Source organism: Metarhizium album (assembly GCF_000804445.1).
Source record: "Metarhizium album ARSEF 1941 chromosome Unknown scaffold_28, whole genome shotgun sequence".
In the NCBI taxonomy this organism is placed as follows: Eukaryota; Fungi; Ascomycota; class Sordariomycetes; order Hypocreales; family Clavicipitaceae; genus Metarhizium; species Metarhizium album.
Genome location: NW_024467602.1, coordinates 123454 through 148462, shown reverse-complemented (window position 1 = coordinate 148462; position 25009 = coordinate 123454). Strand labels below are relative to the sequence as shown.

The 25009-nt window shown below is 60.0% G+C and overlaps 12 protein-coding genes across 12 annotated transcripts in view; 4 read left to right on the top strand and 8 right to left on the bottom strand.

The window, feature by feature from the left end:
- Window positions 1–1660: 1660 nt before the first annotated feature.
- On the top strand, window positions 1661–3801 carry MAM_07177 (potassium channel; the record flags this gene model as incomplete). The annotated part of the gene is made up of 2 exons (XM_040825975.1): window positions 1661–1971; window positions 2028–3801. The coding sequence occupies 2 exons, from the start codon at window positions 1661–1663 to the stop codon at window positions 3799–3801; spliced, it is 2085 nt and encodes a 694-aa protein (XP_040676016.1).
- A 415-nt stretch (window positions 3802–4216) lies between these two features.
- On the bottom strand, window positions 4217–5180 carry MAM_07176 (Amidohydrolase 2; the record flags this gene model as incomplete). The annotated part of the gene is made up of 2 exons (XM_040825974.1): window positions 4217–5044; window positions 5139–5180. The coding sequence occupies 2 exons, from the start codon at window positions 5178–5180 to the stop codon at window positions 4217–4219; spliced, it is 870 nt and encodes a 289-aa protein (XP_040676015.1).
- A 786-nt stretch (window positions 5181–5966) lies between these two features.
- MAM_07175 (uncharacterized protein) lies at window positions 5967–7361 on the top strand (the record flags this gene model as incomplete). The annotated part of the gene is made up of 1 exon (XM_040825973.1): window positions 5967–7361. One exon carries the CDS (start codon window positions 5967–5969, stop codon window positions 7359–7361), a length of 1395 nt encoding a protein of 464 aa, XP_040676014.1.
- A 216-nt stretch (window positions 7362–7577) lies between these two features.
- Window positions 7578–9255, bottom strand: MAM_07174 (Aldehyde dehydrogenase NAD(P)-dependent; the record flags this gene model as incomplete). Its single annotated transcript, XM_040825972.1, has 3 exons — window positions 7578–8387; window positions 8446–9156; window positions 9223–9255. 3 exons carry the CDS (start codon window positions 9253–9255, stop codon window positions 7578–7580), a joined length of 1554 nt encoding a protein of 517 aa, XP_040676013.1.
- A 908-nt stretch (window positions 9256–10163) lies between these two features.
- MAM_07173 (uncharacterized protein) lies at window positions 10164–10866 on the bottom strand (the record flags this gene model as incomplete). Its single annotated transcript, XM_040825971.1, has 4 exons — window positions 10164–10447; window positions 10506–10511; window positions 10587–10599; window positions 10666–10866. 4 exons carry the CDS (start codon window positions 10864–10866, stop codon window positions 10164–10166), a joined length of 504 nt encoding a protein of 167 aa, XP_040676012.1.
- Window positions 10867–12722: 1856 nt separating this feature from the next.
- On the bottom strand, window positions 12723–14038 carry MAM_07172 (methionine synthase II (cobalamin-independent); the record flags this gene model as incomplete). The annotated part of the gene is made up of 3 exons (XM_040825970.1): window positions 12723–13876; window positions 13935–13955; window positions 14014–14038. The coding sequence occupies 3 exons, from the start codon at window positions 14036–14038 to the stop codon at window positions 12723–12725; spliced, it is 1200 nt and encodes a 399-aa protein (XP_040676011.1).
- Window positions 14039–16731: 2693 nt separating this feature from the next.
- On the top strand, window positions 16732–17628 carry MAM_07171 (Ribonuclease III; the record flags this gene model as incomplete). Its single annotated transcript, XM_040825969.1, has 3 exons — window positions 16732–17107; window positions 17182–17411; window positions 17479–17628. 3 exons carry the CDS (start codon window positions 16732–16734, stop codon window positions 17626–17628), a joined length of 756 nt encoding a protein of 251 aa, XP_040676010.1.
- Window positions 17629–17869: 241 nt separating this feature from the next.
- MAM_07170 (uncharacterized protein) lies at window positions 17870–18991 on the bottom strand (the record flags this gene model as incomplete). Its single annotated transcript, XM_040825968.1, has 1 exon — window positions 17870–18991. One exon carries the CDS (start codon window positions 18989–18991, stop codon window positions 17870–17872), a length of 1122 nt encoding a protein of 373 aa, XP_040676009.1.
- Window positions 18992–20688: 1697 nt separating this feature from the next.
- MAM_07169 (uncharacterized protein) lies at window positions 20689–21348 on the bottom strand (the record flags this gene model as incomplete). The annotated part of the gene is made up of 2 exons (XM_040825967.1): window positions 20689–20836; window positions 20945–21348. 2 exons carry the CDS (start codon window positions 21346–21348, stop codon window positions 20689–20691), a joined length of 552 nt encoding a protein of 183 aa, XP_040676008.1.
- A 979-nt stretch (window positions 21349–22327) lies between these two features.
- Window positions 22328–23104, top strand: MAM_07168 (carboxymethylenebutenolidase; the record flags this gene model as incomplete). The annotated part of the gene is made up of 1 exon (XM_040825966.1): window positions 22328–23104. One exon carries the CDS (start codon window positions 22328–22330, stop codon window positions 23102–23104), a length of 777 nt encoding a protein of 258 aa, XP_040676007.1.
- Window positions 23105–23250: 146 nt separating this feature from the next.
- On the bottom strand, window positions 23251–23862 carry MAM_07167 (uncharacterized protein; the record flags this gene model as incomplete). The annotated part of the gene is made up of 1 exon (XM_040825965.1): window positions 23251–23862. The coding sequence occupies one exon, from the start codon at window positions 23860–23862 to the stop codon at window positions 23251–23253; it is 612 nt and encodes a 203-aa protein (XP_040676006.1).
- Window positions 23863–23952: 90 nt separating this feature from the next.
- MAM_07166 (ankyrin repeat protein) overlaps window positions 23953–25009 on the bottom strand; it is a gene marked incomplete at both ends in the record, with an annotated part of 4849 nt that continues 3792 nt past the window's right edge. Inside the window, one exon of the mRNA XM_040825964.1 lies at window positions 23953–24906. Coding sequence (XP_040676005.1) covers window positions 23953–24906 — 954 coding nt within the window. The remainder of the gene's footprint in view (window positions 24907–25009) is intronic.

The following is a 25009-nucleotide window of genomic DNA, read 5'->3' as shown; positions in this document are numbered from 1 at the left end:
GGTGACCGCCCACGACAAGCGAGGATGATGACCATTCCACTCCCGTGACACAATCCACGCGACCGACGGCAAGGCAAGGCAGGCTGCCGTAGCCCGCTTGCGAGCCGCTCCCCGGTTTACAGTACAAGGGAAGAATATGCTCGACACCGCCAAGGGCTTCTGCCAAGTCCGCGATAGTGGTTGGGAGGATGCGCGCGAGGCACATGAATTTATGTCGATTTTAGAATGCACGGGTAACTGAGGATAGATTGGTTACATATCGTTGCTTGGTTGCGAAACCATTACGTGGGATGAACTGATAATATGCCATGCCAATGTATAGTGTGATTAAGAAAAAATATAGAAATATATAGAAGATGTTTACATTTGCAACGCTGCTCTTTCCCCTGGAGCAATCTTATTCACGAGAATAGTAGTCTGGCCATACCAGATCACAAATCAATCACGAAACGTGTGTATTGAGCGAAGCCAAACCAATGCACTCACTTCATCTTGGCCTGGCCACTTGGGCCCTGGGCCATGCTGCACCCCTGACCGAAGCACAGAGAATAGCTGGGGCGAGCCAATGCCGTCCCGGACAGATGATGTTCGGTGGGTGCTCTGACACCGCGTGCGCCGGGCCGCCTCGGAGACAAAGGTCAGCTTGGAACCGAGACTTCGAGGCACTGTACTCCGCAAGTGAATGCCTATCCTGACATCAAGTCTGTCTTTGCGTCCGGGCAAGGGCAATGGGGGTAGAGTTTCCACCAAGGGTAAATATAGAACATGTTGTATGTCCTGTCGTGCTCGCGTGACTATACGCTGTCTGCTGGAAACTCCCCACCACAGCCGCAGCGTCATGTAAAGAGCAGAAAGTCGAAGCTGGCGGCGACAACCACGTTGGATTTGGATCCGGCAGAGTTGTCGGGCTGACCGACGACGGGCTCACATCAAGATTGAGTGGTCAGCAGCTCAATCTTGTCCAAAGTTGAAAGCCGACGCAGACTTGGGAGCTAGACGGTGGGTGAATGGGCAAGCCCGTTGCGCTAGTGAAGCTTATGTCGTGTTGTTGAGACCAGACGGCCAAGCCACGCACAACCTCGCGCCGCCTTCATTTGCCATCGGCCAGTCGAAAGCTGTCGATGGACTGGCTTCTCCAGCCATGATTTTAGGGGGGGGGAACAAAACACCAAGCTTGGACGAAGCTCCAGAGGCGAAACTACAACGTCCATCCTGGCCGCGCCGTGTTGGAAACATCCCCTGGCTTCGACGCACGAAAGCACGCTGCAGCCTCTGGCGTCCCAAGGTATTCGAACTCGAGAGCGCATCTGGACACTCCCCCTGCTCCTTCGCAGTGAATGTAGTCGCCGAGTTAGGCGTGTACACGGCTCGAGTTGACGACGTCCGTGTCCGCCAAGTTTCTCGGAGTGTCACGAGGGCAGCACCAGGCGGCACGTCCGGGAAGCCCACGGGTCGGCGCAGTTTACGCATGAGCATTTTCGACGTGGTTTTTTCTTTTCAGAACAGGGCCCGGCGACCCCAACCCCCATGTCGACCCTGCACGAGATGGAGCGAAGGTTCTCTGAAGCCCAGGTTCCTCCTTTTCCGGTTTCCGAGCCGATGTAGGGCTAACCATCTTACATATCCCAGCCGCTGGTGGCTCGTGTCGTCCGTGTTCCCCATGATCGCGGGAACACTTGGACCGGTAGCGTCGGCGTTTAGCATCTGCGCCTTGAGCCAGTCGTGGGTGCAGCACAGTCCTCCTGGCACCGGTGTGAGCGATGCGACTCTCGTGTCCGACCCGGCCTGGTGGGTATCTTCGCAAGAAGCCGCGAGGCAAGGCACACGTTCCGCTGACATGGTCTGCGCCAGGCTGACGACCGTAAGAGCCCTGCAGCTATGCCTCGCGCTCGTGTCCAACATGTTCCTCCTGCTAGATGTGACGAGAAAGGTTCGCTTCACCATTGCGGAGCCAATCGCAATAATAGGCTGGTAAGCCGCTATCGTTCCACGCGTCAAAAGGTACGCAGGCTTGACCGTCCGTTCAGGTACGCGTCCGCCGTTTGCTTCGTGTGTCTCGATGCCGTGGCGTCGGGGCCCCTGCTCGACAGCCTGGGGCTCTCTGGAGACGACAGGATGTGGTCGCAGGCTTTCTACTACGGGATTTGGTCTGCGGTGCTGTACTTTGTCGCCGCGTCAGTTCTGGCCATCACGTTCTGGGGCGCGCTGCACGGCCGCCGCGGGGAGGACTTCAATCTCAGCCGCGGCCAGCGGACGCTCGTGCTGCAAGCCATGCTGTTCCTCACGTACCTGCTCCTGGGCGCCCTGCTGTTCTCCAGGCTCGAGGAGTGGGATTATCTAGACGGCGTCTATTGGGCGGACGTGACCCTCTTCACCATCGGCTTCGGCGACATGGTCCCCACGACGGTGCTTGGCCAGGCGTTGCTGATCCCCTATGTGCTCGTCGGAATCACCAGCCTCGGCATCGTCGTCAGCTCCATCCGGAGCATGATAGTCCAGCGTGGAGGCCAGCGGCTCGACGCCCGGGTGGACGAGAAAAGTCGTCGCAACGCCCTGCAGAAGGTTCTCCGCAGGGGGAAAGGCGACATGCTGATCCCGCTCGAGGGAGGAGGTGAACCTCTCGCCGACCTATACGCCCGGGAGCTTGAGCGGCGCCGCGGCGAGTTTGAGTTGATGCGCGCCATACAGAAACGGGCGTCGTCGCGGAGGAAATGGGCGGCAATGCTCATATCCACCGTGTGCTGGCTCGGTCTGTGGTTCTGCGGCGCCGTCGTCTTTTTCAAATGTGAGAAGGCGGCCCAGGCTTGGACGTACTTTGACGCTGTCTCCTTTTGTTTCATATCGCTGACGACAGTCGGGTACGGCAATCTGGTCCCCAAATCGAATGCCGGCAAGTCGTTTTTCGTTTTTTGGTCCTTGATTTCCCTGCCGATTCTCACCATCCTCATATCGAATGCCGGAGAAACGGTTGTCAGGGTCGTCAATGACATCACAATCCGGGCGGGAAGCATCACTATCCTTCCTGGGCGCGGAAGCTTCCGCCACAACCTGAAGCAACTCGCTCGTCAGCTGAGCTGTGGCTATTCGTGCCCCGATTCTGCCGTGGATACGAGTTTCGATTTGGAGAAGGGAACGGCTCGACAACACCGAGCTCCGGAGGCCAGGGCGCCGAAGCTGAAGGGTAGGGATGGCCCAAGCCATGGCACTGAGAATGGGACTTTTCAAACCTCTGTTTCCCAGTCTGAGAGCCCGGTATCGCCGCGAAGCCATCCACCATGCCAGACTATGTCATCGCGACGTTGTGCTGACATTTGCGGAGCCGAGCTCGACGACAATCTTCCCACTGGGGATGACTTGCACCTCCTCCTCGTATCTGAGATTCAGGCCGTGGCAGAAACCATTCGCAAAGATAGGCGTCGAAGATACACGTTCCAAGATTGGGTGTGGTATTTGCGCTTGATGGGTGAGGATGAGCGCGACCCAGACGCTCATCGTGAGACGAGGCCGACAGAGCGACCGAGGATCTTGGACAAGTTCCTTCCGGCAAGGACGAAGACGCTGCGGAGTCGGCGAACTTCGCGGCATCGTGGTGAAGACGCCGAGTCTGGGACTGAGCAGAGCCGGCAGCCAGAGGAACACGACACCCGTTCGTTGAAGTGGTCGTGGGTTGGAGACCAAAGCCCCCTGATCAGTGGGAAAGAGGAGAGCGAGTGGATTTTGGAGATGCTGATGGAAAGGTTGAGGGCGTTGCTGAGGGAAAGCAGCAGACAGCATCAGGATACCGGGCCAGAATCGTCATGACTTGATCTTGGCTGCCAGACTATCAAATGGTATGACGGTCTGTCCATATTCCGTCGCCGCATTATTCCAGACGGGACTGTCCAATAGAACGCTGTTATCAAATGTCCGCAGAAGCTTCCTCTTGTCTATGATGCGAGGAGAGCAGATACCACGAGAGATGGACTTTTGTGCATGTAGCTGCGGCGTCTTGGCATCGGAATGGCTTTGAAACAGTCTGAAAGTGTCCCTGCATTCATCACCACCCTTGTATCCGCAGAGTTGTCGATTCGGATTCGATTTCAAGGTTCAATGTTGGCGAGGGACTCCTTTGGCCAACGTGACCTGCGGGATTGGACCCAATCAACAAAACCAAAATGCAAGCGCAGACGCTGTTGAATGGACAGGTTCTGGGCGCAACGGTGCACATTGATGTACATTACAGGCGCGACATGTTCTGTTCGCCCGGCGTATCAGGCAATTTGAACACGCGCTTCGCGTTTCCTCCCATGAAATCACGAACAACATCTTCCCTTAGTCCAGTCCCCGTTCCCGTGCCCAGGGACTTGACCGAGTCAACACACGCCTTCCATCCAAGTTGCGGGAAATTGGTTCCAAACATGACCTTGCTGCGTCCTGTCGTGTTGGCAAAGACGAAAAACTCGGGCGGGTAGTATTTCGGCGACCATGCGCTGGTATCGATGTAGACATTTTCATGTTTCCAGGCAACTGACACGGCCTCGGCCATCCACGGATATCCCAGGTGACCGCCGACAATTTTCAGGGCAGGGAACTCCAAGGCAAGCTCGTCAATGTAGGGAATGGGCCGGCCAACGTCGCTGGGACGCAGAGGGCCAGTGTGCCCAATCTGCGTGCAAAAGGGAACATCGAGCTCGATGCACTTGACGTAAAGGGGCCAGTAGTGGGCGTCAGTGGGGGGCAGATTCCACAGCCAGGGCACGACTCGTAGCCCTTTGAAGCCTTCGGCCCGGACGTAATGCTCCAGCTCCCTGACCGCGGAGACGGGGTCGTGGAGATTGACTGATACCAGACCGAATATGCGGTTGGGGTACGCGCGGGTGTACGTGGCGACCTGGTCGTTGGAGAATATGGTTGAGCCGGGTCGGTTCCACGCTGCGAGGAGGATCTGGGAAACACCGGCGTCGTCCATCTTCGCAATCAGCTCGGCGGGGGAGTGCCGGCGGTTGGCGAGGCCGGTATCCGAATGACTCTGTGCAAAGAGTCGTGCTGTTTCTGGGACATGAATCTGAGTACGGCGACTGGTGTTAGGAGACGCGACTCCATCACGAGGCCGACGACGAAGCTGCGGTTGCATCGACGAATGAATGGATGTCACTTACGCCGGGAGGGTTTGCCCATACATCAACAATAGGCATGTCCATTTTCGACACTTTTTGTGATGACGACGACGACGAACTGGTGCTTCCAGGGCAGGGCTGTGTCCAACCGAGGTTGACATTGGCATCAGCCCAGATTCGATAGAGAGCGCGGGGGTCATGACCCTAACCCTGCGTCCTGGCCAAGACGCCGCCCGGGGTCTCGGTCTGGATTTACGAAGGTCTGTCTCCCCAATGTCCACCGTGTTTTGCCAGAAAGTGAGCGCACAGCATCAGAGTTGACCGCCAAGTCCACGCCGGCTGTAGGCCAATGTCTCGCTCGTACTGACAAAATGGGCCATGGCAGCTGACACGTCGCCTGCGAGGCGCCTCCTCACCCTTGGCCAAGCCCTGCCTACCTCCGGTGTCGTTTCCCAACGTGTAAGCAGGATAAGCGGCCGGCGTGTCCAAGGGATCAAAGTTCAAACCAGAACATGTCAACACCAACAAGCCATCCGGCAGTCGACGTAGATCAGGGAATGCCTCGCAATCGACCAGCTGGGCAGCGACGCCGTCGATGGGCTCCCAAGGTGAAAACAGGCTGCGTCACGTGTCGGTACGTTCTGCCCGTTGCCCGCAGCTCGCTCCTCTCCCGCTTCCTCTCGCGAGACTGAGCTTGGCGAGCACGAATCGCTGCTGCTGACCACGAGAGCCTTGCGCAGCGCCCGCCGCATCAAATGCGACGAGAATTGGCCCTCGTGCACACGCTGCACGTCCGCCCGTCGGCCGTGCGAGCGATATCGTGGCCCGGCTTCGCCCGCCACCAGATTGACCTCCCAGCCCACGCACAGCATGACGCCCATCTACGCACAGTCAACACCACGCGAGAAATACCTCTTCCACGTGTTCTGCACCGAGACCGCCCTCCGGCAAGAGCCGGGGTCCGACAGCTTCGAAGGCACCTTTTGGTCCGTCGATGTCCCGCAGGCCTGCCACGCGCATCCCGCCGTCTGGCATTCCGCCCTCGCAATCGCCTCGATGCAAACACGGCCGAGAGCCGTGTGCACCCGAGGCCACGGCGCAGCTCAGCCTTGCGCTGACGACGACGCCGCCTTCAAGCAGTACACGAAAGCCATCGGCCATCTCATGCGGGCGACGCAAAACACACACCCCAGCTTCCAGGACCAGTCGCTCATCCTCATGGCCACCGTGCTCCTCCTGGGCTTCGCCAGTCTAAGAGGCAACTTCAACGAGGTCAAGTTCTTTGCCGGCCACGGCATCCGGCTCTTCACAAACTGGCGCTTCCGCGATGAGGCAGAAACCTGGAAGTCGTCGGCGCGAAGCAACCTCATCTCCGTCACCTCTCTCATCTCCCTGCTCGACCACCTGCTAGTCCAATACACTTGGGCGTGCAAAGCCTCGGACCTGCCCCGACAGGCGTACACCACCTCCGCCGCGCCGAAACGGCCCTTCCAAAGCATGACAGAGGCACACCACGAGTACCAAGCGTTGCAGCTCCATCGGTTCGAGCTGCTGCGCGCGCGAGCACTCGGCTCCGTGACCGGGGACTGGCGGCCATTCCGCTACTTCCATGAGGCCTGGCTCGCCAGGTCATCCGCCTGGAAGGACAAGCTCGCCCAGACCAGACGGCAGAGTGAGCATCAAGGCGACGACGCACCGCTGAGGCCGTCGCTGATTCTGCAAATGGGGCTCGTCGGGCTGCAGATATGCGCTCAGGTGGGACCCGGCACCGACGAGCTCTACTGGGACAGGTTCGCCTCGAAATTTAGACGCATTGTCGACATTGCCGAGAGGATTTTCCACGGAAAGACAGACTCCCGGGGCCAGCGGCCGGCACGCCCCGTATTCACATTTGGCCCCTCGCAGCTCGGGGTATTGTACATGGTTGCGTCGGCGTGCCGGGAGCGCGCCACGCGCGCGAGGACCCTGGCGTTGCTGCAGGGGCTGAAGCAGAGAGATGGCCTGTTGGACAGCGGGCTGTTCGCGGCCCTGTCCGAGGCAAAGATGCGGATTGAGGAAACGGGCAGAGAGCTGGTCGGCTTGGCGGAGCCCAAGACCTGTACTTGCATTCCCCGGGAGTACATCTGCCGGCACCATAGAGTGAGGGACGTCGGGATAGAGTTCTTGGACAGCGGCTTGGCAAGGCTAGACATTCAGACGTTTGACGGCGATGACGCGCAGGCTCCGCGCACGAAGTCGCTAACTGTGCGTTGGAACGGGAGCTGATGGCAAGGGACGTGGTCGTGACGTGCTGGCTGCCGCTCTGTGACGAGGGAATTTTATTTGTAAAAGTGCAGAGGGCGACGAGAGCAACGTGAGCCCAGCTTTACAGCAACGTGCGCCATTGCGAAGAGCATATCAACTACTTTCCAAGAATTCCTCAGCTCTGCTCCTCCAGGACCAGACAACCCTTGCCCATGCGAGAAAAAACGGTCCACTAGCCTATTTACCCTTGACGTTCTTGATCCAATCTGTCAGAGGCCAGCCCTTCCATCTCAGCAGCGCAAAGAACAGCACCGCAAGAGCTGACTTGGTCAACAATCCAGCCCAGCCGGGAACATCATTGCCGTTCCTGTCAAACGGCACACTGGTTTTCGCGCCTGTAGATTTCACCATGGCCACGGCCTTCTTATTGGTATAGGGTGCGTAGCGGACCTTGAGAAGCAGTTCCAGCCACGCAGGGACGTTGACCACGGTTCGCAGGTGCGTGAACTCCTTGAAGCCAAAGGGGCCGTGGTATGCGCCCATGCCGGACGCTCCCACGCCGCCAAAAGGGGCATCCTTCACGAGCATGTGCAGGATGGCGTCATTGAAGCACACGCCCCCAGAGCTCGTGAGGCGCAGGATCTTGTCCTTTTCTGCCTGCGACGAGGTGAAGCCGTACAGGGCGAGGGGATGATCGTGCTTGACGGTGTAGTTGATGGCCTCTTCGAGGGTGGCGTCGAGGATGGGCAAGATGGGGCCAAAGAGCTCCTCGGAGAGGAGTGAGTCGTCGGTGGTGACGCCGTCGACGACGGTGGGGCCGAAGAAGCGCGTCTCGGGGTTGCGGTCGCCGCCGTAGACGATTTTGCCCTGCGTCTTCTCGAGGAGGTTGTCGAGCCGCTTGTAGTGGCGCTCGTTGACGATGCGCGTGGCATAGGCGGGCTGGCGGGATTGGCCGGAGCGGTATTCGTCAAAGTATTTGCTCAGGGCGGCGATGAACTTTTGCTTGACGGATGGATCCACAAAGACGTGATTGACGCCGACACAGATCTGGACGCTGTTAGCCACCTAGGCCTTGTCGAGACTCGGGGCGCTTGAATGCACCCACCTGTCCGGCGTTCATGAATTTGGCATTCGCAATTCTCTTGGCGGCGAGATCAATGTCCGCCGAGGGCGTGACGATGGCAGGTCCTCGTCCGCCCAACTCGAGCGTCACCGTGGTCAGATTCGGCGCGGCCTTGGCATAAATGATCTTGCCGACCGCGGTCGAGCCGGTGAAGAAGATGTGATGCCACTTGCGCTCCAGCAAATAATTCATTTGCTTCGGGCCTGCGGTGACGACGCGAATTGCGCTCTGGTCGAGGTACTTGGGCACAATCTCGGCGATGAGCTTCTCCGAGGCGGGCGCCAACTCGCTGGGCTTGAGGATGGCGGTGCACCCCGCAGCAATGGCAGAGAGCATGGGCTCGAAGAGCTCCATGAAGGGGTAGTTCCAGGCTGAGATGATGAGCGCCACGCCCTTGGGCTCCTTGCGGATGCGCGCCCCTCCGAACAGGTTGAAGGGGTCGGTCTGTCGGGGTTTCTCGTCCTTGGTCCATTCCTTGATGTGAGCGAGGGCCTCGAGGCATGCGGATTGGACGCCGGCGACGTCGACGGGCAGAGTTTCCTGACGGTGCTTGTTTAGATCTTGGTTGAGGGCGGTGACGATTCGCTCACGGTTGTCCTCGAGCATCCACCATGTCTTGCGGAGCTGTTTGATGCGCCATTCGAGGGGCTTGGTGACGTTGGATTTGAAGGTGTCGGAGACGGTGTTGAAGGCCTTGACGACATGTTAGATGGGTAAACTCTGCAACGAGCCATGGTGACCTCGAGGACGGGAGAATACCTCGTCGACCTGGGCCTCGGAGCTGTACGACATTTTCGCCCCGACAATGATGATTGTTTCGATGGCTGCGCGCGCGCGGTGTTGCAAGAGGGGCCGTTTGCCCTTGTCGGGAGGCGAAGTGGTATTTATCCGAAGCCCAGGGGAACGGGCGCAACAATGCTGGCCTGGTGCTGACACATACTGAGCGGCCTCGCTGCGGCCGATGGAGGGCAACAAACGGCATGGCCGTGGAGGCTGGACACGGGAGGCTTTCTCCACGAGGCCTTCTCCACACGAGCTTGATTCGATGCCTCGGTTGGCTTTTGGGACTCGGGAGGATCGAGGCGGCGGGCTTGGAGTGTTGTTCCGCCTTCCGCCCCCGCATCGACAGAGATCAAGATGGCCAGTCACGTGCCGACCCCTGTCCAGGCCGGGTGATTTCGACCTCGCCGCACCCACGTGGAAATTTCTGCGGAGATTCACACTCCGTACTCCGTACGCAGATATCCGATTCATCCCATGCAGCCCTATCCGGAGGACGCCGTTGGCGAGGCACAGCCGCGCACCGACACAGTTCTAGGAACTTGCGACACCCCGATGGGTCCGATGGGGAGCCAGTGCCCTCGCCTCGATTTCCAACCGAACGCCCGAGTGGCAGCAATGACTACAGCACGCAGGCACTTCTCGGGACAGCTGCAATCCAGAAAGGTTGCAGCCACCACGATGTCCTCACGGGCCACCCAAGGGCCCGGGCATCTTGGCTTGGTGCCTCAGTCACCCGGGTCAGGTTACACACGCAGTTATCTTGTTGTGAATAGCCTTCGTTGGTACCACGTATCCTCCACGGCTCAGCGCAGTCATCATCGTCTTTCCCATGGATGACAGACGGTGAGTCATGCTGGAACTAGGTCAGCTTGGTGAGGAGAGGGCTGGGCATTCTCTACGTCCCTTGGGTATTACTATTACTGGAACTGGGAACTGGCGATAGGTGGCGGCGCTTGCAGAAACACCCTCGGTGCAGCACAGATCCGCAGGTGGACGGCACGGCGTAGGGAGCATTGGTGATCCACCTGAGAATGAGAGCGACTTGGTATTGCGACTGGCATGGCCTTTGGACTCAAAGCTATGTACAAGGTCAATCCAGACCGCTGTGCAGTTGTAAGCTGGCTACGTGCGGCCGCCATTTCCGACCCCGTGGCACCGCTGGCCATGGTCGACACAGTCCAACCTGGTCTTCCGTCTAGCTCTATGGGAATAATTAGCAACCAAACTGGTGCGGCTGACCTCGGGGCGAGACGACTTACGCAGGTCTAGACATTGGGTCCAACACGGGGCTTGATTAGCAGGCATTTCTTGTAGGGTTGATTTTGCGGTGGCTCAGATACTCACGCCGATTTGCTTTGACGAGTTAGCATCATGCTTGTTGTTGCGACAGCAAGCAGGTCACATGTAGGAGGTACGTACAACATGGGCAGTGATTCCAGCAAAGCTGACGTCGCCCTCACACCTGGGTTTGCTGACGCATTTGGGGGGAAAGGTCACAGAGTTTCCAATGGCAGAGACGATGCCACAGGCCGAGCCTTTAGCGCTTGGACAAGCCGGGGCTCTGGGAAGGAGTGATGCAGAGGCGGCAGCAATGAGGGAGAGGACGACGGCGAACTGCATATTGGCAACTTGCGCGTGTTGGAACCAACAGTCCAAGTGCTTTGGCTGTGGATGTCTGGCGAGACGGAAAAGACAAAGGACTATATGATGTGGCAGGGACTGAGATACGGGCCTCGCGGAGACAAGACAAGAACAAGGCTCTGTGTGGGCAGTGACGCTGTCGGCGATATCAAAGGTCCTTGGTCCGGACGGGACGGTTGAAAGCAAAAGAGGCTCTATTTATAAGGCTGCGAGTGCCACAAAGACGACGAGTCTTGAATCCGGCTCGAGTGACCATCCGTGTAGACGTTTCTGGACCAGTCCTGCCTCGTTTGTGAGACAGACGAGCAGACGGCCACAAGGACAGATGCCTTTCATGCTGGTCTCACAGCATGACCAGTTTATTGTGACTTCTCATTCGACCATGGGCCACGGGAAGCGTTCGCGCATGTGATACCACACCCGAGTTCCATTAGTTCCTCCAGAAAAGTCCTCCAACTCGCGTGATGTCTAGGTCCGCAACTGTGTCCATTATGCGAGCATTCCGCCACAGCACTGCGCTAACCGTGAGGGAACCGATTTGGCGCAAGCGAGGGCTAGCATCTCCGACTCGAGAACCATCAGGAGCCGCGTCCAGACATCGAGTCCGTAACGTTAACCTGCCGACGGGGCGGAACTTTGACGGCAACCTTCCCCGCACGCGGGTTGACTCGTCATGGTTGCATCCAAGGTTGCCTTTCTTGTCCCGCCACCCGGCGCCATGCCGACGGTTGTTGCGAAATGTCGTGCGACGCTTGAGCCGTCGAGTCGACACGCGAGGGCGGGAGACTTGGCTCGAACGCGGTGTAGTATCCTGCACTGCTAGGGGGGGGGGGTTGCTTGGCTGCAAAGAAGAAGATCGAATGCATCCTTTTGTAAACAAAGGGCACCCAGCTCCGCACGTCGAGACTCGCGATATTACATCCGACGGGTTAGCTCGGGATGTCTTTGAAGCGTCACCTTGCGTGGTTCCCTGCCTACGACAATACCTGGCACCCCCCGCCTGTTGTTCTGTCCGGACTCTCTTGGCCTCGATCGAGAGCTCGTCTTACTCAAAGACATGGTCATCTACTCATCGTGTAAGACGTCAACCATGGGCTGAAGTCTTGCCGCCCGCTTGCAAATCGCTCCTTGTCGAGGTGGTGACTCATGACTTCTGGACAGAGATGGGGTCAAGACCAAGCTTATATTATATTCAATACCCTAGGCAGCTGGCCGAACTAGTCATATAACTAGCACCAAGCTTATATTTCTTTGAGAGAGACAACATTACTCCAGCAGATATTACGCTAGCTATCGTTTGCAAGCGGGATGTCCTGGGCAGCAAGCATCGGCCAGTCTCGCCCCTGCCGCCAGACAAGCCTACCCGGATTCTTGTTCAAATTCGTCGACTCTGCCGTGGCAAGCAAGATGCAAGTGGTCGATTCGCTTAACAAGCCCCCGTGTGTCAAAGCCCCCCGGACACTTCTTCGCGTCATGACGGCGTCCTATCTGCGTAGTTGCTGCTGTATAATATGGCTTGCCTGTCATTACCAAGGCTGTACCCCGGACCAAGACGGCCAACAGGTCCTCAAGGAACTTTCTCGACTCCAAAGAATGCCAATTGACTTTGGCGCGCTCTCCCTGAGGGTGAATGAATCAACGAGGCGAGTGCGGCTCACGCATCCGTCTTCTATTCCGGCCAGCTGCGCCCTCATGTGCACCGAGAAATACGTCCCCTATTTCTTCAATGACTAAACTTGTTTCTCCGTCATGGAGACGAACGCCTCTGCTGCGTCTCACACAGCCAATGTTGCGTCGCAAGACACTCCATGGCATCGTCTCCAACAATGAGGCAGCTAAATACCCAGCCTTTCGCTGGCCATCCTAGCACCGGCTACTCTGTTGGCTATCTTCTGGAAGGCAATGTCTCTGGCCAAGTCTGGGCTCCCATGCTTCGGCTTGCTGTCGATGGAGAAGGGCGAGAAGCCGCAGTCATCCGTGGCACCCAACTGGTCAAGGGGAATATACTGCGACGCCACGACCAGCTGATGGGCAATCTCTTCCGGTGTCTCGATCCGGGGGTTGATGGGGCTGACGACTCCAACGAAAGCAACCTGCTTCACGCCGTCGGCATCCTGGCGAATCGACTCCCCAATTGCCCTATACACCGACTCCCTGTCCCCCTCGCTCGACACCTGGATGAGGAAGTAACCGGCGTTGATGTTGAAAAGACTGGCAAGAAGCTGATGGTAAGGGACCTCGGCTGAGTGAGTACTATCGCAATCACCGCCGGGACAAGTGTGAAGACCGATATCCCTCCTCTGTTCTGGTGAGAAACGCGCCAGGACCTGGTTGATCAGGTCGACGAACCGGTCGAGCAGCGCAGCGCCGGTCCAGGGATTCGAAGCATCGTTTTTGAGCGCCAGCCTGCCCTCGGTGAAGTCAATACTCACTCGTTGGGCGCCGGCGCCAAAACAGCCGCGAATGTCCTTTTCACATTCGTCCACCAGATCCCGTACAAACGCGCTCCTCGGATAGCCCTCGATTTCCCCCTCGAGCGGATACAGCAGGTACAGCATGGACGGCGAGATGACAGCCTGCTTCAGTCCCCGCGTGGCGTACGGCGCCGACTTTTCCAAATTCTCAAAGGCGTAGGTGGCATACTTGAATGGCCCCGATATCAGACGCGGCAGTTGGCGAGAATGCCCGTCGTCGAAGACGCCAACCATTTGGCCGTCTGCCGCAAAGTTGGGCCCGAGTCCGCATCCCGTCAGGGTTCTGGATGGATATGCGTCAGTCCCACCGTTCTGCTGCAAGAGGGGAGGGCAACGCAACTCAATGAGCGGATATGTGGCGAAGCTGCTGACTCTCTGCTCGCCGTCAGTGACGAGCACCTCGCCAGTCGCCTCCAGTCGCTGGATACTGTCTTTGGCGGCTCTGTCCTGCGCAACGCGGAGCTCGTCACGAGACACACGTCCGGCGTCGAAGTCGGCAAAGGCCTGTTGAAGGTCTGCGAGGAATGTCAGGGCTTTGAGACGCCGCACGACTTCCGACAGCTCGTCACATACAAGAAGGCCGCGGGAGGGACCCTGAAGAGAAATTTAGCGCGCCACTCGGCTTACAGGGACGGCTCTGCAACTGACGTACCGACGATTTCTGTTGGAATGGGCATCTTGAATCTGGGTACCTTGACCCGGACTTGGGTAAAGCAGTGTTGAGGCCAGAAACACCAGAACAAAGCCCTTTAAGTGAAGTCGTCAGGAGAGAGAGAGCGAGAGAGAGAGAGAGAGAGGGCCACACTGACTTGTCCCTTTCCACGCTGCTTCCCCTCATTCCTGCTGCCAGCTTGCTACCAGCCGTTCGTCTGGGAGGTGATGAGACTCCATTGGTCTGATCATTGATGTCGGCATGCGGGTCGCTCGAAAGAGGCTATCCCAGCCTTTTGTTTCGGATTGGTTAGATGGCAGTGAAAGAGTAAAAGAGTGGCGGCGCGGAACGTGTCGCAGACGATGGACAAACACATGCTCAACTGCAACTCGACGCAACTGACGACGGCACGGCTGCTTCCGCCAGCGGCCTCATGCAGAAGGCCTGCGGTGTTGACCGCGTTAGCTGGCCACGGTCAAGAACGGAGAGGTTGGTCTCGCTGTTCAAGACGGTTATACTCGCCGTCGCAGCTGTAGAATAACGGCAACAGAGAAAGCCTTTTGTTCAACGTTCAAACCATGCAGATGATTGACAGGGATGACCCAACGCCACAGCCAGCTCGAATTGCTTTTGAAGTGACATGTCCTCGCATATGATGGACGGGGTTATGACGAGTTTCTCAGTCGTGTCTCGGAACGCACTCCTCTGTCACGCGACACTCCAATCGTGCTGTCCCAGCTGGCAGCAACAAAGGGAAAGCAAATCACAATACGGAGTAACAGACGTGTCTTGGACAACAGTCCCAGTGTGGCCACAGCTGCTCGTGTAATACACTGCGAGACGACCGCGAGTCTGATAATGACTGTCTGGCAACCAGGTTTAAGATTCGTGTCGCACCTAGACCCCTAACGGTTCACTGGGACTTCTCCTCGGTGGCTTGTGATAATGACATCCGCGGCGTCGATCATGAGCTAGACGCTAGATGCATCAGTTGGAATAGTACGCAGCTCAAGGGCGATCGTCGCACGGAATACTGCGTACGGAGCACGGGTGGGAATATCACCTCTTTCTGCGTGGCAGCAACCAATGAAACCCTGCTTTTCATCATGACCTCTACAACAATCTCTGCATATGGTGAGCATCACACAGAGGAGTAGTAAGCTGATGCATGGTGGCTGGCAGCGCAGGTGTGCGTCACTCACATCACCGACACTGAACCCCGTGGTGAAACTCTTGGTTAGGGCCAGTACCCGAATTCGCATGGCCCTGCACTTCATTAGCGCCCGAGTGACACGACACGATGCAGCAACGGTTGCTGAAATGTCGATACAATTCGATTGGTGTTTCGGCAAGGGTGTGTGTGCCCAATGTCCGACTCCCCAAGGTCGTGCGCAGCGTCAGCAATAACGAATTAGTTACTCGAGTCGTGCCCTGGAAAGACGGACAAAGTCCAGGTGAATAACGACCAAAGGCGCAGGTTTCCAATTCCAAGACTTCGGGTCTACTGCCCTTACAGTGCGCCGAGTTTCGGAGACGGTAGCTCTCCTATGCATGAACCTGGGTGAGCATCTCTCTTTGCGTTGCCGTATGGGCCTGTCGTATCTGATTGAATATCAGTGAAGCTAGGCAGCTACGGGAGGAGTATGAAATAGGCTTTTGTGAGACTATTAGACGGCGTGGCTCCGAAAGATCAGTATGTTACGCTCCAAGACGCCTTTCTTGCTCGATAACCTCAGCCCTGCAGTGGTGGTTGAGTGAAAACTCGGCCCATGACATGCTGTGCTGGATGCCGCCTTGTTGTCGTCCGTGGCCTTTCTGCCATCCGCTCGCGATATCTTTCGCGATGAAACTCCCGTGTGTTGGATGGACCGTGTTCTGGGCCATGCACCTGCACATGAGCCAGCTCTCCAATGGTCCACCAATACACCAGAGCCATGTACAGCTTACGTCCACTGCTTTGACAAGGATATCATTGGTTAGCCGCTTCATTCCGAGGTTTAGCTAGATCCCGACAATGCTCAACCCCTCTGCAAACTCACGGCCTGGTTCAATAAGTCGATTTGCCTCGTGCCTGGTGTCTTTTCCTTCGCATGACACCAACACCAAGGCGTCACAATGTCCTCCATCCGGTCGATTGCTGTCACCATCGCCAATAGCCTCCCACTGCAGCTTCCAAGTCTTTTGATAGCTCTGCTGTCCCGAGAAAAGTAGTTGTTTGTCAGCGCTTATGAACTGACCACTCCTCCACGGGCTCTTATACCTGTCAGAGACCTTGAAAAATATTTGGAGAGAAAAAAAACCACGCAGACTCGTTGAAGAAAATGAGGGCTGTGGATGTTGTCTCTGGCCGCCTGTTTTTGCCAAGTCGTTGCGTGACGCCCCTGCAGCGACACATGACGCTCTTCAGCCGCGAGAACAAAAATAGGCCTTGAGTAAGCGTCTAATTGATCGGGTCATCCTCGATACCCACCCTGCCTCTCGCTATTCCACGATTCCGTGTAGATTGTAGTTAGATTGTTTCGGCCTGGATGGAATTGAGTTTCTTTTCATTGTTGCAGTCGCTCCCAACGGTGCCCCGCAAGACCCCTACCCGTAGCACGTGACCGCAAACCCGGGCTGGACGAACCAACGTCCAACTTCAGCATCGCGACGCTCGCCCGTCCGGTTCATCCCAGTCTCAACCACGACTCGCATGCGATCCGCCATTCTCCCACCGCCATGTCTCTTCGACGCTGCCGCGCACACTTCCCCCGGGCACGCCATACCATCCGTGCCCTGACGCCCTCGCTGCGCACCTACGCAACCGAATCAACGACTGAATCCGCCCAAGCCCCGTTGCAGGAATCTTCGCCGCCGCGATGGAGCCAGACGCCCGCGGGCATGAAAGCCCCCATGCAGCTCGACTTTGCAAAGTCGTTCAAAAACAAAATCTGGAAGGTCAACAACGACCCCGCGAAGCTGGACAACATGTACAACCGGCTGCTGGGCCCAGGCGGCAGCAAGATGCTGCCCGAGGAGCTGAAATGGCTGGCGGTCACGCACAAGAGCTTCGACCAGGGGAGGAGAGGGTTCAACGACAAGCTAGCACTGATGGGTACGTCGCCACCCGGGGGGCCGCCGAGTCCTCGGGTGTCAACGGTGATTGACGCTGACCGAACCGCTGACCAGGCCGATTGACGCTCGTCATGGAAGCGACCAAGGAGATTGTCAGCAAGCCCCCGCTGCGAGGGTCACGGCAGGCAGACGAATTCGACAGAGCGCCCTTTGAGCACGAACAGCTCGCGCCCGTGGACAACCTGAGCGTCGAGGGACCAAAAGACGTAGTCGGCAAGGAGAAGCTGTACGCGCTCGCGTCGGACGTGGGCGTGCTGGCCGTTCTGCGGTGGAAGCCCAGACTGGTGCGCTCTGCCCCCCCCCCTCTTGGCAAAGCGCGGCACTGCCCATGCGGAAACTGACCAGGCGCAGCCGGAAAACCTCAAGTCGTCAGGCGTGGAAGTCGTCGTCAACGGGGCCGTCCTGGCCATCCTCGGCGCCATCACACTACAGCACGGGTCGGTGGTCGCGTCGAGGGTTGTGCGCGAGAGAATATTCGCGCGACTCGCAAAGATCGACTAGTCACTTGGTGGGCGAGGCGGCAGCGACGTGTATTCATACCATGCATCTTGTATTTTAGAGCAAAGCCACGCTAGACGTTGTATCATCAACCCGACGGACCAACATGTGAAGAGAAGTCCAACTTGCCATGCGCACGCTGAAAAAAGAATAAAAGTAAAAGTCAAGTCGATAATAAATGGACCACGCCGCCACCCCCCGTGTCTTCAAACCGGCAGCAACACGCCCCAACTTGGCCGCACGCTCACCGAATCAGCGGCGTCTGCTCGCCTCCATCCCCGCGCTCCCCGTCGTCGACCTGCTCCAGGAGCCGCGTCGCAAGGTCAGAAGTAATCAGTTTCTCGCGATACAGCCACCCCAGGGCGGTGCCGGCGCCGGGGCCCAGCACGAGGGACGAAAGCACCATGGCAAGAGGCGCCCTCCAACCAACCTCGGTAAACACCCAATACAGCATCGTCAGCCCGACGAACTGGCTATCAATCTCGATGAGCCCGACCGTCGAGCGGGTCACCTCCTGGCGGTCGTCGGGCCGCGCCAAGTTGCCGACGACGAAGCCGTGCGCGAGCAGCGAGCACGCGACGGGCAGCGCGTACACGGCGACGCAGGCGCCGGCGCTCGCTTCCATGTGGACCGTGGGCCCGTCCCGGAACCGACGCAGCCCGCTGAGCCCGCGGCGCACGAGCTGCCTGATGAGCGAGACGTACGCCGGGAAGAGCAGCCAGGCCCCGATGGCGGCGGGGTCGTTCAGCGACAGCATCAGCGTCGACGGGACGTAGTAGCCCAGCGCGACGGCGACGGGAATAGCAACCGTCTCCACGAGCTTGACCTGCCGCCCCTTGCCGGCCTCCGAGGCGTCGGGCCGCTCGCCGTCACCGTCACCGTCACCGTGGTCGTCGACCGCGGGCAACGGCCACGCCTTGGCGCCGAGGATAAAGGCCGGCGCGTACACGAGCTGCCAGAGCAGCGCGCCGCCAAGGAGGTTGAAGACGAGCCACGGAAGGGTTGGTCTGGAGACGACGGCGTTCTTGGCGTTCACCCTGCGGGCCGACTCGACTGTCGCGACGGTCAAGAGAGCGCCGACGTAGGACAGGACGACGGACATGACGGCCCTGCTGCGGGTGGAGTCGAGGGCCGCGTGGAGGAAGCTGACGAGGAAGCAGGCCGGCGTGCCGAGGAGGGGGACGCGACTGAGGGCCGGGAGGAGCGCGTGCGAGTGGCACTGCGACCAGAGCAGCGCGGCATTGACGTCGGAGTGGATGAAGAGGGCGACGGCGGTGGCGGCGGCGAGGAGGGCCGGGACGATGGCGAGATGGGGGAATAGGGGGAAGTGCTGGGCTGGGCGGCGCCAGCGGGACTGTGGTGGCATCTTGGCCTTGAGCGTCGGTGGTCGTGCCGGTGGGACGCGAGGAGCGAGGGCGGTGACGGGACGAGAGTCGGCGACGGGGTCAGAAAATGAAGCCGAGGCGAGAGCGATGACTGGTGAGCACCGGGTCTAGTCTGGTGTTGACTGGCGACGAAGCCGGCCGACGGCGCGTCAACTGGCTGGCAGCTGGGTCCAGACGTCAACGGTCCGTTGGGCGGTTGGCGGTGCGGTGCGGAGCGAGTCTACAGCCGTGGCCCCACTAAAGGCCGCCTGTAGCGCAGCTGTCGCAGAGCATACGAGGTGGGCCACGCCCAATTTTTGGACAGGGTCACAGGGTCACAGGGTCACAGGGGGGGCGGGGACGGGCGCGTGTCCGGCTGCCGACTTGGACCACGAGACGAGCGCGCGTGAAAGACGATGGGGCCGCGGGTGTGCAGTGTCGGGCGACGTGGTTCGGAAAATAAACGGGTGCGGACCCTGGTTGGTGTCTTGATGCCGCGCCGCCCTTGGCCCCTTGATGTTCAGTTGCCTGGGAGGCCGTCCTTGACAGACCAAAGGCGCCGAGGCTCAAATCGTCAAGTGCCTGCGCTCAACGGTGTCCGTTGGATTATGGGAGCAATCCGTGAAGGGGACTGCTGGTCTTTCCAGTCTCACTCACGCAGCACACTCTGGCGTTGAAGGTCTCTGGTTGCCCACGAGGTGCCTGCAGCCGCGGGCTTTGCAGCAGCCTTCTGCCGTGGGTGAGTGTACATGTCCAAGTCCCGTGAGCAGTCGGCGCCGCGGATCCGAGTGACACTTCGGGATAAAATACGGGGTCCCGCTCGGCGTAATCCGAGCGGCTTCGGCATGGAGTGGGCCCAGGCCGACGCGCCCCGCTCCGCAGGCCTGGGCAAGTCCAAGACGGAGTAAGCGTTTCTTGCCCGTCTCCCATCTTCTTACGCCAAGCTCGACGACCAAGGTCATCGACGGGAAGAGGCAAAGACGCAGGCCGGCCTCGCCGCTGCTCAGCCAAAACGGCAAGCTGCCAGCGCCAAGGAAACAAAAGTCGGCCAATCGGGAGGATTCTCCTTGGCATTGTGGATGACTGCTCGCCTCAGCATTGTCACCGCTGCGCTTTTGAGTCTTGTCTTTCTGGCCCCTAGGCTGATTCCTTGGCTGGGCCCGAGCCCGAGCCCGACTTACGCATTGCCGTATGGAGAGCACTCAGCCCAAGGCACTGCGCCGATTTCGGCGTCGTGTACGGCGTCACGCCGGCTGCATGTGGTCGTGTCGAGAATCGTGGTGACTTCTCTACAGGTTGGCGAACAAGTCCCTGCCCGCGGTCCATGTCGTCCAAGGGCGTGGTCTTGGAGTCCAACCTTGCTGGTGGTCGGTCACTGGTGGTGCACACGAGCTACACGCTCCGCCAACCTGATGGTGGACTTGTTCCTCATTGATTCCCGTGCACACTGCCGCGCCTTGGACCTGATTGATGCGTTCTAATCGTCCCGCGGCGGCCTAGTGGCTCTGCGGACGTTGCCGCTCGTCACGACACCATATCGTCTGCCCAGAGTACTTGTCCAATGAACTACATGCTCCTCCAAGGCCCCTCGATCGGCTCGTCTCGTTACATTGTCCCAACAGGGTGACGAAGCTCCGTCGAGAGGTCTGCGACTCTTGCCACCGAAAACGCCCCGAGCGCCGTAGACATTCCCACGCGCCTAGATCTTGAGCGTCGCAACCCCCTGCTCGTGCAGGGCGGTGATATAATCCTGCGCCGAGTCCACTTGCTTAATCTTGCCGGTGCACTCGTCCAGGTGCAGCCAATCCGTCCCATTGTAGGTGATGTGCGTGCCTTCTGGCTTGGCGCTGGATTTCAGAGCCGTAGCCGTCCTCGTCAGCCGTCTTTCGCCGCTTCGTTGTGTCCTCGCAGCCAGAGCATGGAACGAGGCGCGGGGCCGGCGGGTGGGCACTTACACGGGAATAAGCATCTTGTCGCGCGGCCCGACCGTCGCGTTGAGAGCCCACCGGATGACGATGCTGTACAGGTCCAGAGCCGTGGCATGGACGACAAAGCCGTAGTGGTGCCAGCCACTGCGAGCCAGCCTCATGAACTTGACAAAGTCGGCGGATGAACGGACGGCCAGGTCCACGGAGCCATTGGTCCCGGGGAGGCGGTCTTGGTGCAGGACGACGCCGGGCGTGAACGTCTCGTGTTCGAGGCCCAAGTCTCCGTTCCACATGTCTATGTAGTTCTTGGCGGATCTCTTTTGAGAGTCGCGGTTGAGAACAAAATTGCACTCGGAGCACGAGGATGCGGAGGCAAGCGAGGTGATTGCCGCCGCCGCCCAGAGGCTGGTGGCGATGAGCATGCTTCTCATTCTCATTCTTGACGTATATTGGCGGGTTTGGTTGTCAAGGAGCAAGCACGCGGCTCTTCGTGTGTCGGATCAGGCTGTCAGACATCAAGGCGTGTTGTGAATCGTGATGCGGGCAACGCATCCTTCCCACCGTCCAGCTCAGACGTCGAATATATATGTGTATTTACGTGGAGGTGGGACCTCGAGGTAGCTTCACTCGACTTTACCACTCGCGCAGCCCCTCGCTGCTGGGCCACAGGAGAGTTGGTAAGCCAAGCAAGTCCCGGCCAGCTAAGCCCGCGTGAGGAATTTGGCGACACGTCACGAGGGGAGTCGCCGCGGCGGTCTTTCTCGGGGCCACCTCGACGCCCGCCGGAAGCTGTTGGTCGGCCTCTCGCGCTCGCGCTTACAGCTCTCACGGCCACGGGCGTCTTGAGCGAGCCGCATTGGGAAGAACGAATGTGCCCAGACAATGATGCGCGTTGCGCGGGCCACATCGTGGACTGGGCATCGGCCGCTGGGCACGAGAAACCCGCCGACGACAGCGTTGGTTGGGCCCAGCGGAACCTCCAGCGTGTGGTGACTGCTCTGGGGAGACGTGTAACTTACGATGAGAGAAAGGCATGTATGCATGGATGTGTGCATGTCTGTCTTGCGAGTTGTGGCATGCCACGCCTCCCAGGCCCGCAGCACCAAGGAGAAGGAGCGCAAGCAGCTTGGACGAACGTGTACGTCGTGGCAAGCCATGGCATGGAGTCATATCTGGCCGGCCCTCGGGGTTCGGTGCCAGGGCGGGGAACCCAGTTGCTGCGCAAACTCATGTGCGTCGCCGTGCCGGGTGCTGGGTGCAGGGAGGGTGCTCACTTGATATGGGACGGTGGGACGGTGGGACGGGGTTCGGTCAAGATTCGCCTCGACTCACTCACTCCCACTCCCTCCCTCCACGACAGGAGCGCGATACGCGACATCGTCCAAGAACGCCCAGCCCAACCGCCGCAAAATGCCGCACCCGCCCACCTCCTTCGATCCGACCTCGGCCGACGAACAAGCGCCGCCGCCTCCCTCCGCGCCCCCCGAGCAGCTCTCCCCCCGAGCCGTCCTCCAGCCGCCGCTCTCCCGTCGCGGCGCCGGCCCCGGCCTCATCCTGCTCCTGCCCGACGAGACGGAGCCCAGCCGGCGCAGGCAGAAGCCGCTGGACCCCGACCCCGTCCAGAAATGGGCCGAGGAGGGCTTCGCCGTCGTCGCCATCACCGGCCCGCCCTCGCCCGCCCACGACATCGCCGACGCAGTCGAGGCCCTGAAGAAGCACGCCGCCGTCGACGCCAAGGACAAGATCGGCATCGTGTCGTACGGCCCCCTCCATCCCCCGGTCCCGGCCCGAATGCCCCCGGAGATCGTGTGCGTCGCCGCCTTCGCCGAGCCCGCCCCCTCCCCGTCTCCCGTCCCCACGTACTTTCACGCATGCGGCGCCCGCGACGGCCGAGAGACGACGGGCACGACGGGCCACGCATCGGCATCCGTGTCCTGGTATCCCAACACGAGGAGGCACTTTGTGCTCCCCGGCTCGGCCGCGTACAGCCCCGCCCCCGCAAGCCTGGCGCATACCCGCAACCTGGCCTTTCTCAAGAAACACATCGGCGGGCCCGTGTTCGACATCGAGGCCGTCTGGGAGGAGCACACGCGCTGGGAGTTTGAGAGGCGGAGCGTGGCCCAGACCATGGCCACCATGGTCGTGCGTGCCCGTCGGCTGCCCCTGCCCGTGTCGCCAGCGCGCTAAGCACAGCATCCAGGCCGAGCCGTACGTGAACCACGTCCCGACGGTGAGCGAGGCCCACGGCCCACGGCCCCCGGGGCACAAAGGGCGCGCGCCGGCTGACACGTCCAGATGACGGGCGGCATGGGGCGAGAGGCCCTGACAAGCTTCTACAGAGACGACTTCATCTTCTGGTAGCTCGCCCAGCCCGTGTCGTGTTGCCCTGCCCGAGTCTCTGCTGATTCGTGAACCGTGGCGCCGCAGCAACCCGCCGGACACGGCGCTGGCGACGGTCTCGCGAACCGTCGGCCCGGACAGAGTCGTCGGTCGGTGCAGTGTGCTTTCCCGATGGAGCGTCGACGCGCTGACCCGGCACAGACGAGTTCATCCTGTCCCTCACGCACACGTCGCACGTGCCGTGGCTGCTGCCCAACGTGCCGCCCACCCACGCCAGGCTGGCCGTGCCCATGGTCGCCGTCGTCAACGTCCGCGGCGACAGGCTGTTCCACGAGCACATATGGTGGGATCAGGGCACCGTGCTCCGGCAGGCCGGACTGCTGCCGGCCCACGTGCCCGGGCCGGGGGGGGACATGCTCAGACTCCCCGTCGCGGGCGCCGAGTGCGCGAGGCTGCTGGCCGACGAGACGGACGGGACGAGCAACGGCATGATTGACCGAGCAGGGGGGGTTGGGTGCCGAGCGGCGGTTGACGTCGTGGCGGAGACGGCGACGATCAAGGGCAGAACGAAGCGAGCGTGCAAAGTACACGCGGCACGCACGCATGGCCAGTGTTTTCTACAGAGAGCCTCACTCACAATACACAATAACACAGACACTCTCCCGGGGTGGACGGTCCCTGCCTGCTCTGACCGACTATGCCTCCCGCTCCCGGACGTGAGCCCGCCGCCTGTTGACCTCGGGAATCCTGTAGCCTCGATCCCTCTCGGGCCGATTTCTCTGCCAAAAGTCGCTCGCCTCCGTCTCCAGCTTCCTCCGCCTCCTCGGCGCATCCCTGTCCTCGCTCGCCTTGCCCTTCCACCTCAGCCTGCCGCCCAGGTCAGCCGCCCTGATCACCAGGGGCCCCCAGACCTCAAAACACACGCGCCGCGCCAGGTGTCGGCGCCGCCGGTCCAGCCACCGGAAGAAGCGGCGCGCGCTCGTGCTAAAGGCGACGACCAGGCTCGCCAGCACGAGGAACGCGCTCGACGGGAGGGCGATGGCGCCAATCGTCCGCAGCGGCAGGTTGTCCTGCCCCCCCCACTCGCGCGTGTTCATGCCAAACAGGCCGGTGAAGAAGGTGAGCGGGAGGAAGATGACGGTGAAGGTGGTGAAGATCATGACGCTGCGCGACTGCGCGCTTGCCAGGTCGGCGTGGAGCCTGCTGAGGCGGACCTCGTCCACCTGCGCCTGGCGCTGCACCATCTGCAGCAGCTTGTCGTAGTCGTCGCGCGTCGCGCGCACGCGCTGCACCATGTCGTTTGCCTGCTGGGCGTGCTCGCGGAGCCGCTTGAGCGCCTCGCCCAGAAAGGAGCGCCCGTTGGCGGCGTGCTCGCGCAGCTCTGGCCGGCTGTAGGTGGCGTGCATGGACACGAGGACCTTGGACTGGCGCTCGAACAGGTGCAGGAGCGTCTGGAGCTCGTCCTCCATGTCGCGGAGCTCGAGGAGGGCCGAGGTGTTGTGGCGGTTCTCGCGCTCGGCGCGGCGGCCCTCCTCCTTGTGGCGCTTGCGGATGCTGCGCGCGCCGTCGTCGACAGGCTCGTAGTCGAAGGCCTTGTCGCGGAAGCCTTCTGACCGGAACTCCTTGAGGGACGAGGTGAGACGCTCCGTCTGCGCGAGGTTAGACGTTGTTGCCGGGCGGCCAGGCGGCGGACGGTCATCAGTCGTTCGTCCGTGGTGCCGGTGCCGGGGAGCCGGGGGGGGGGGGGGGGGG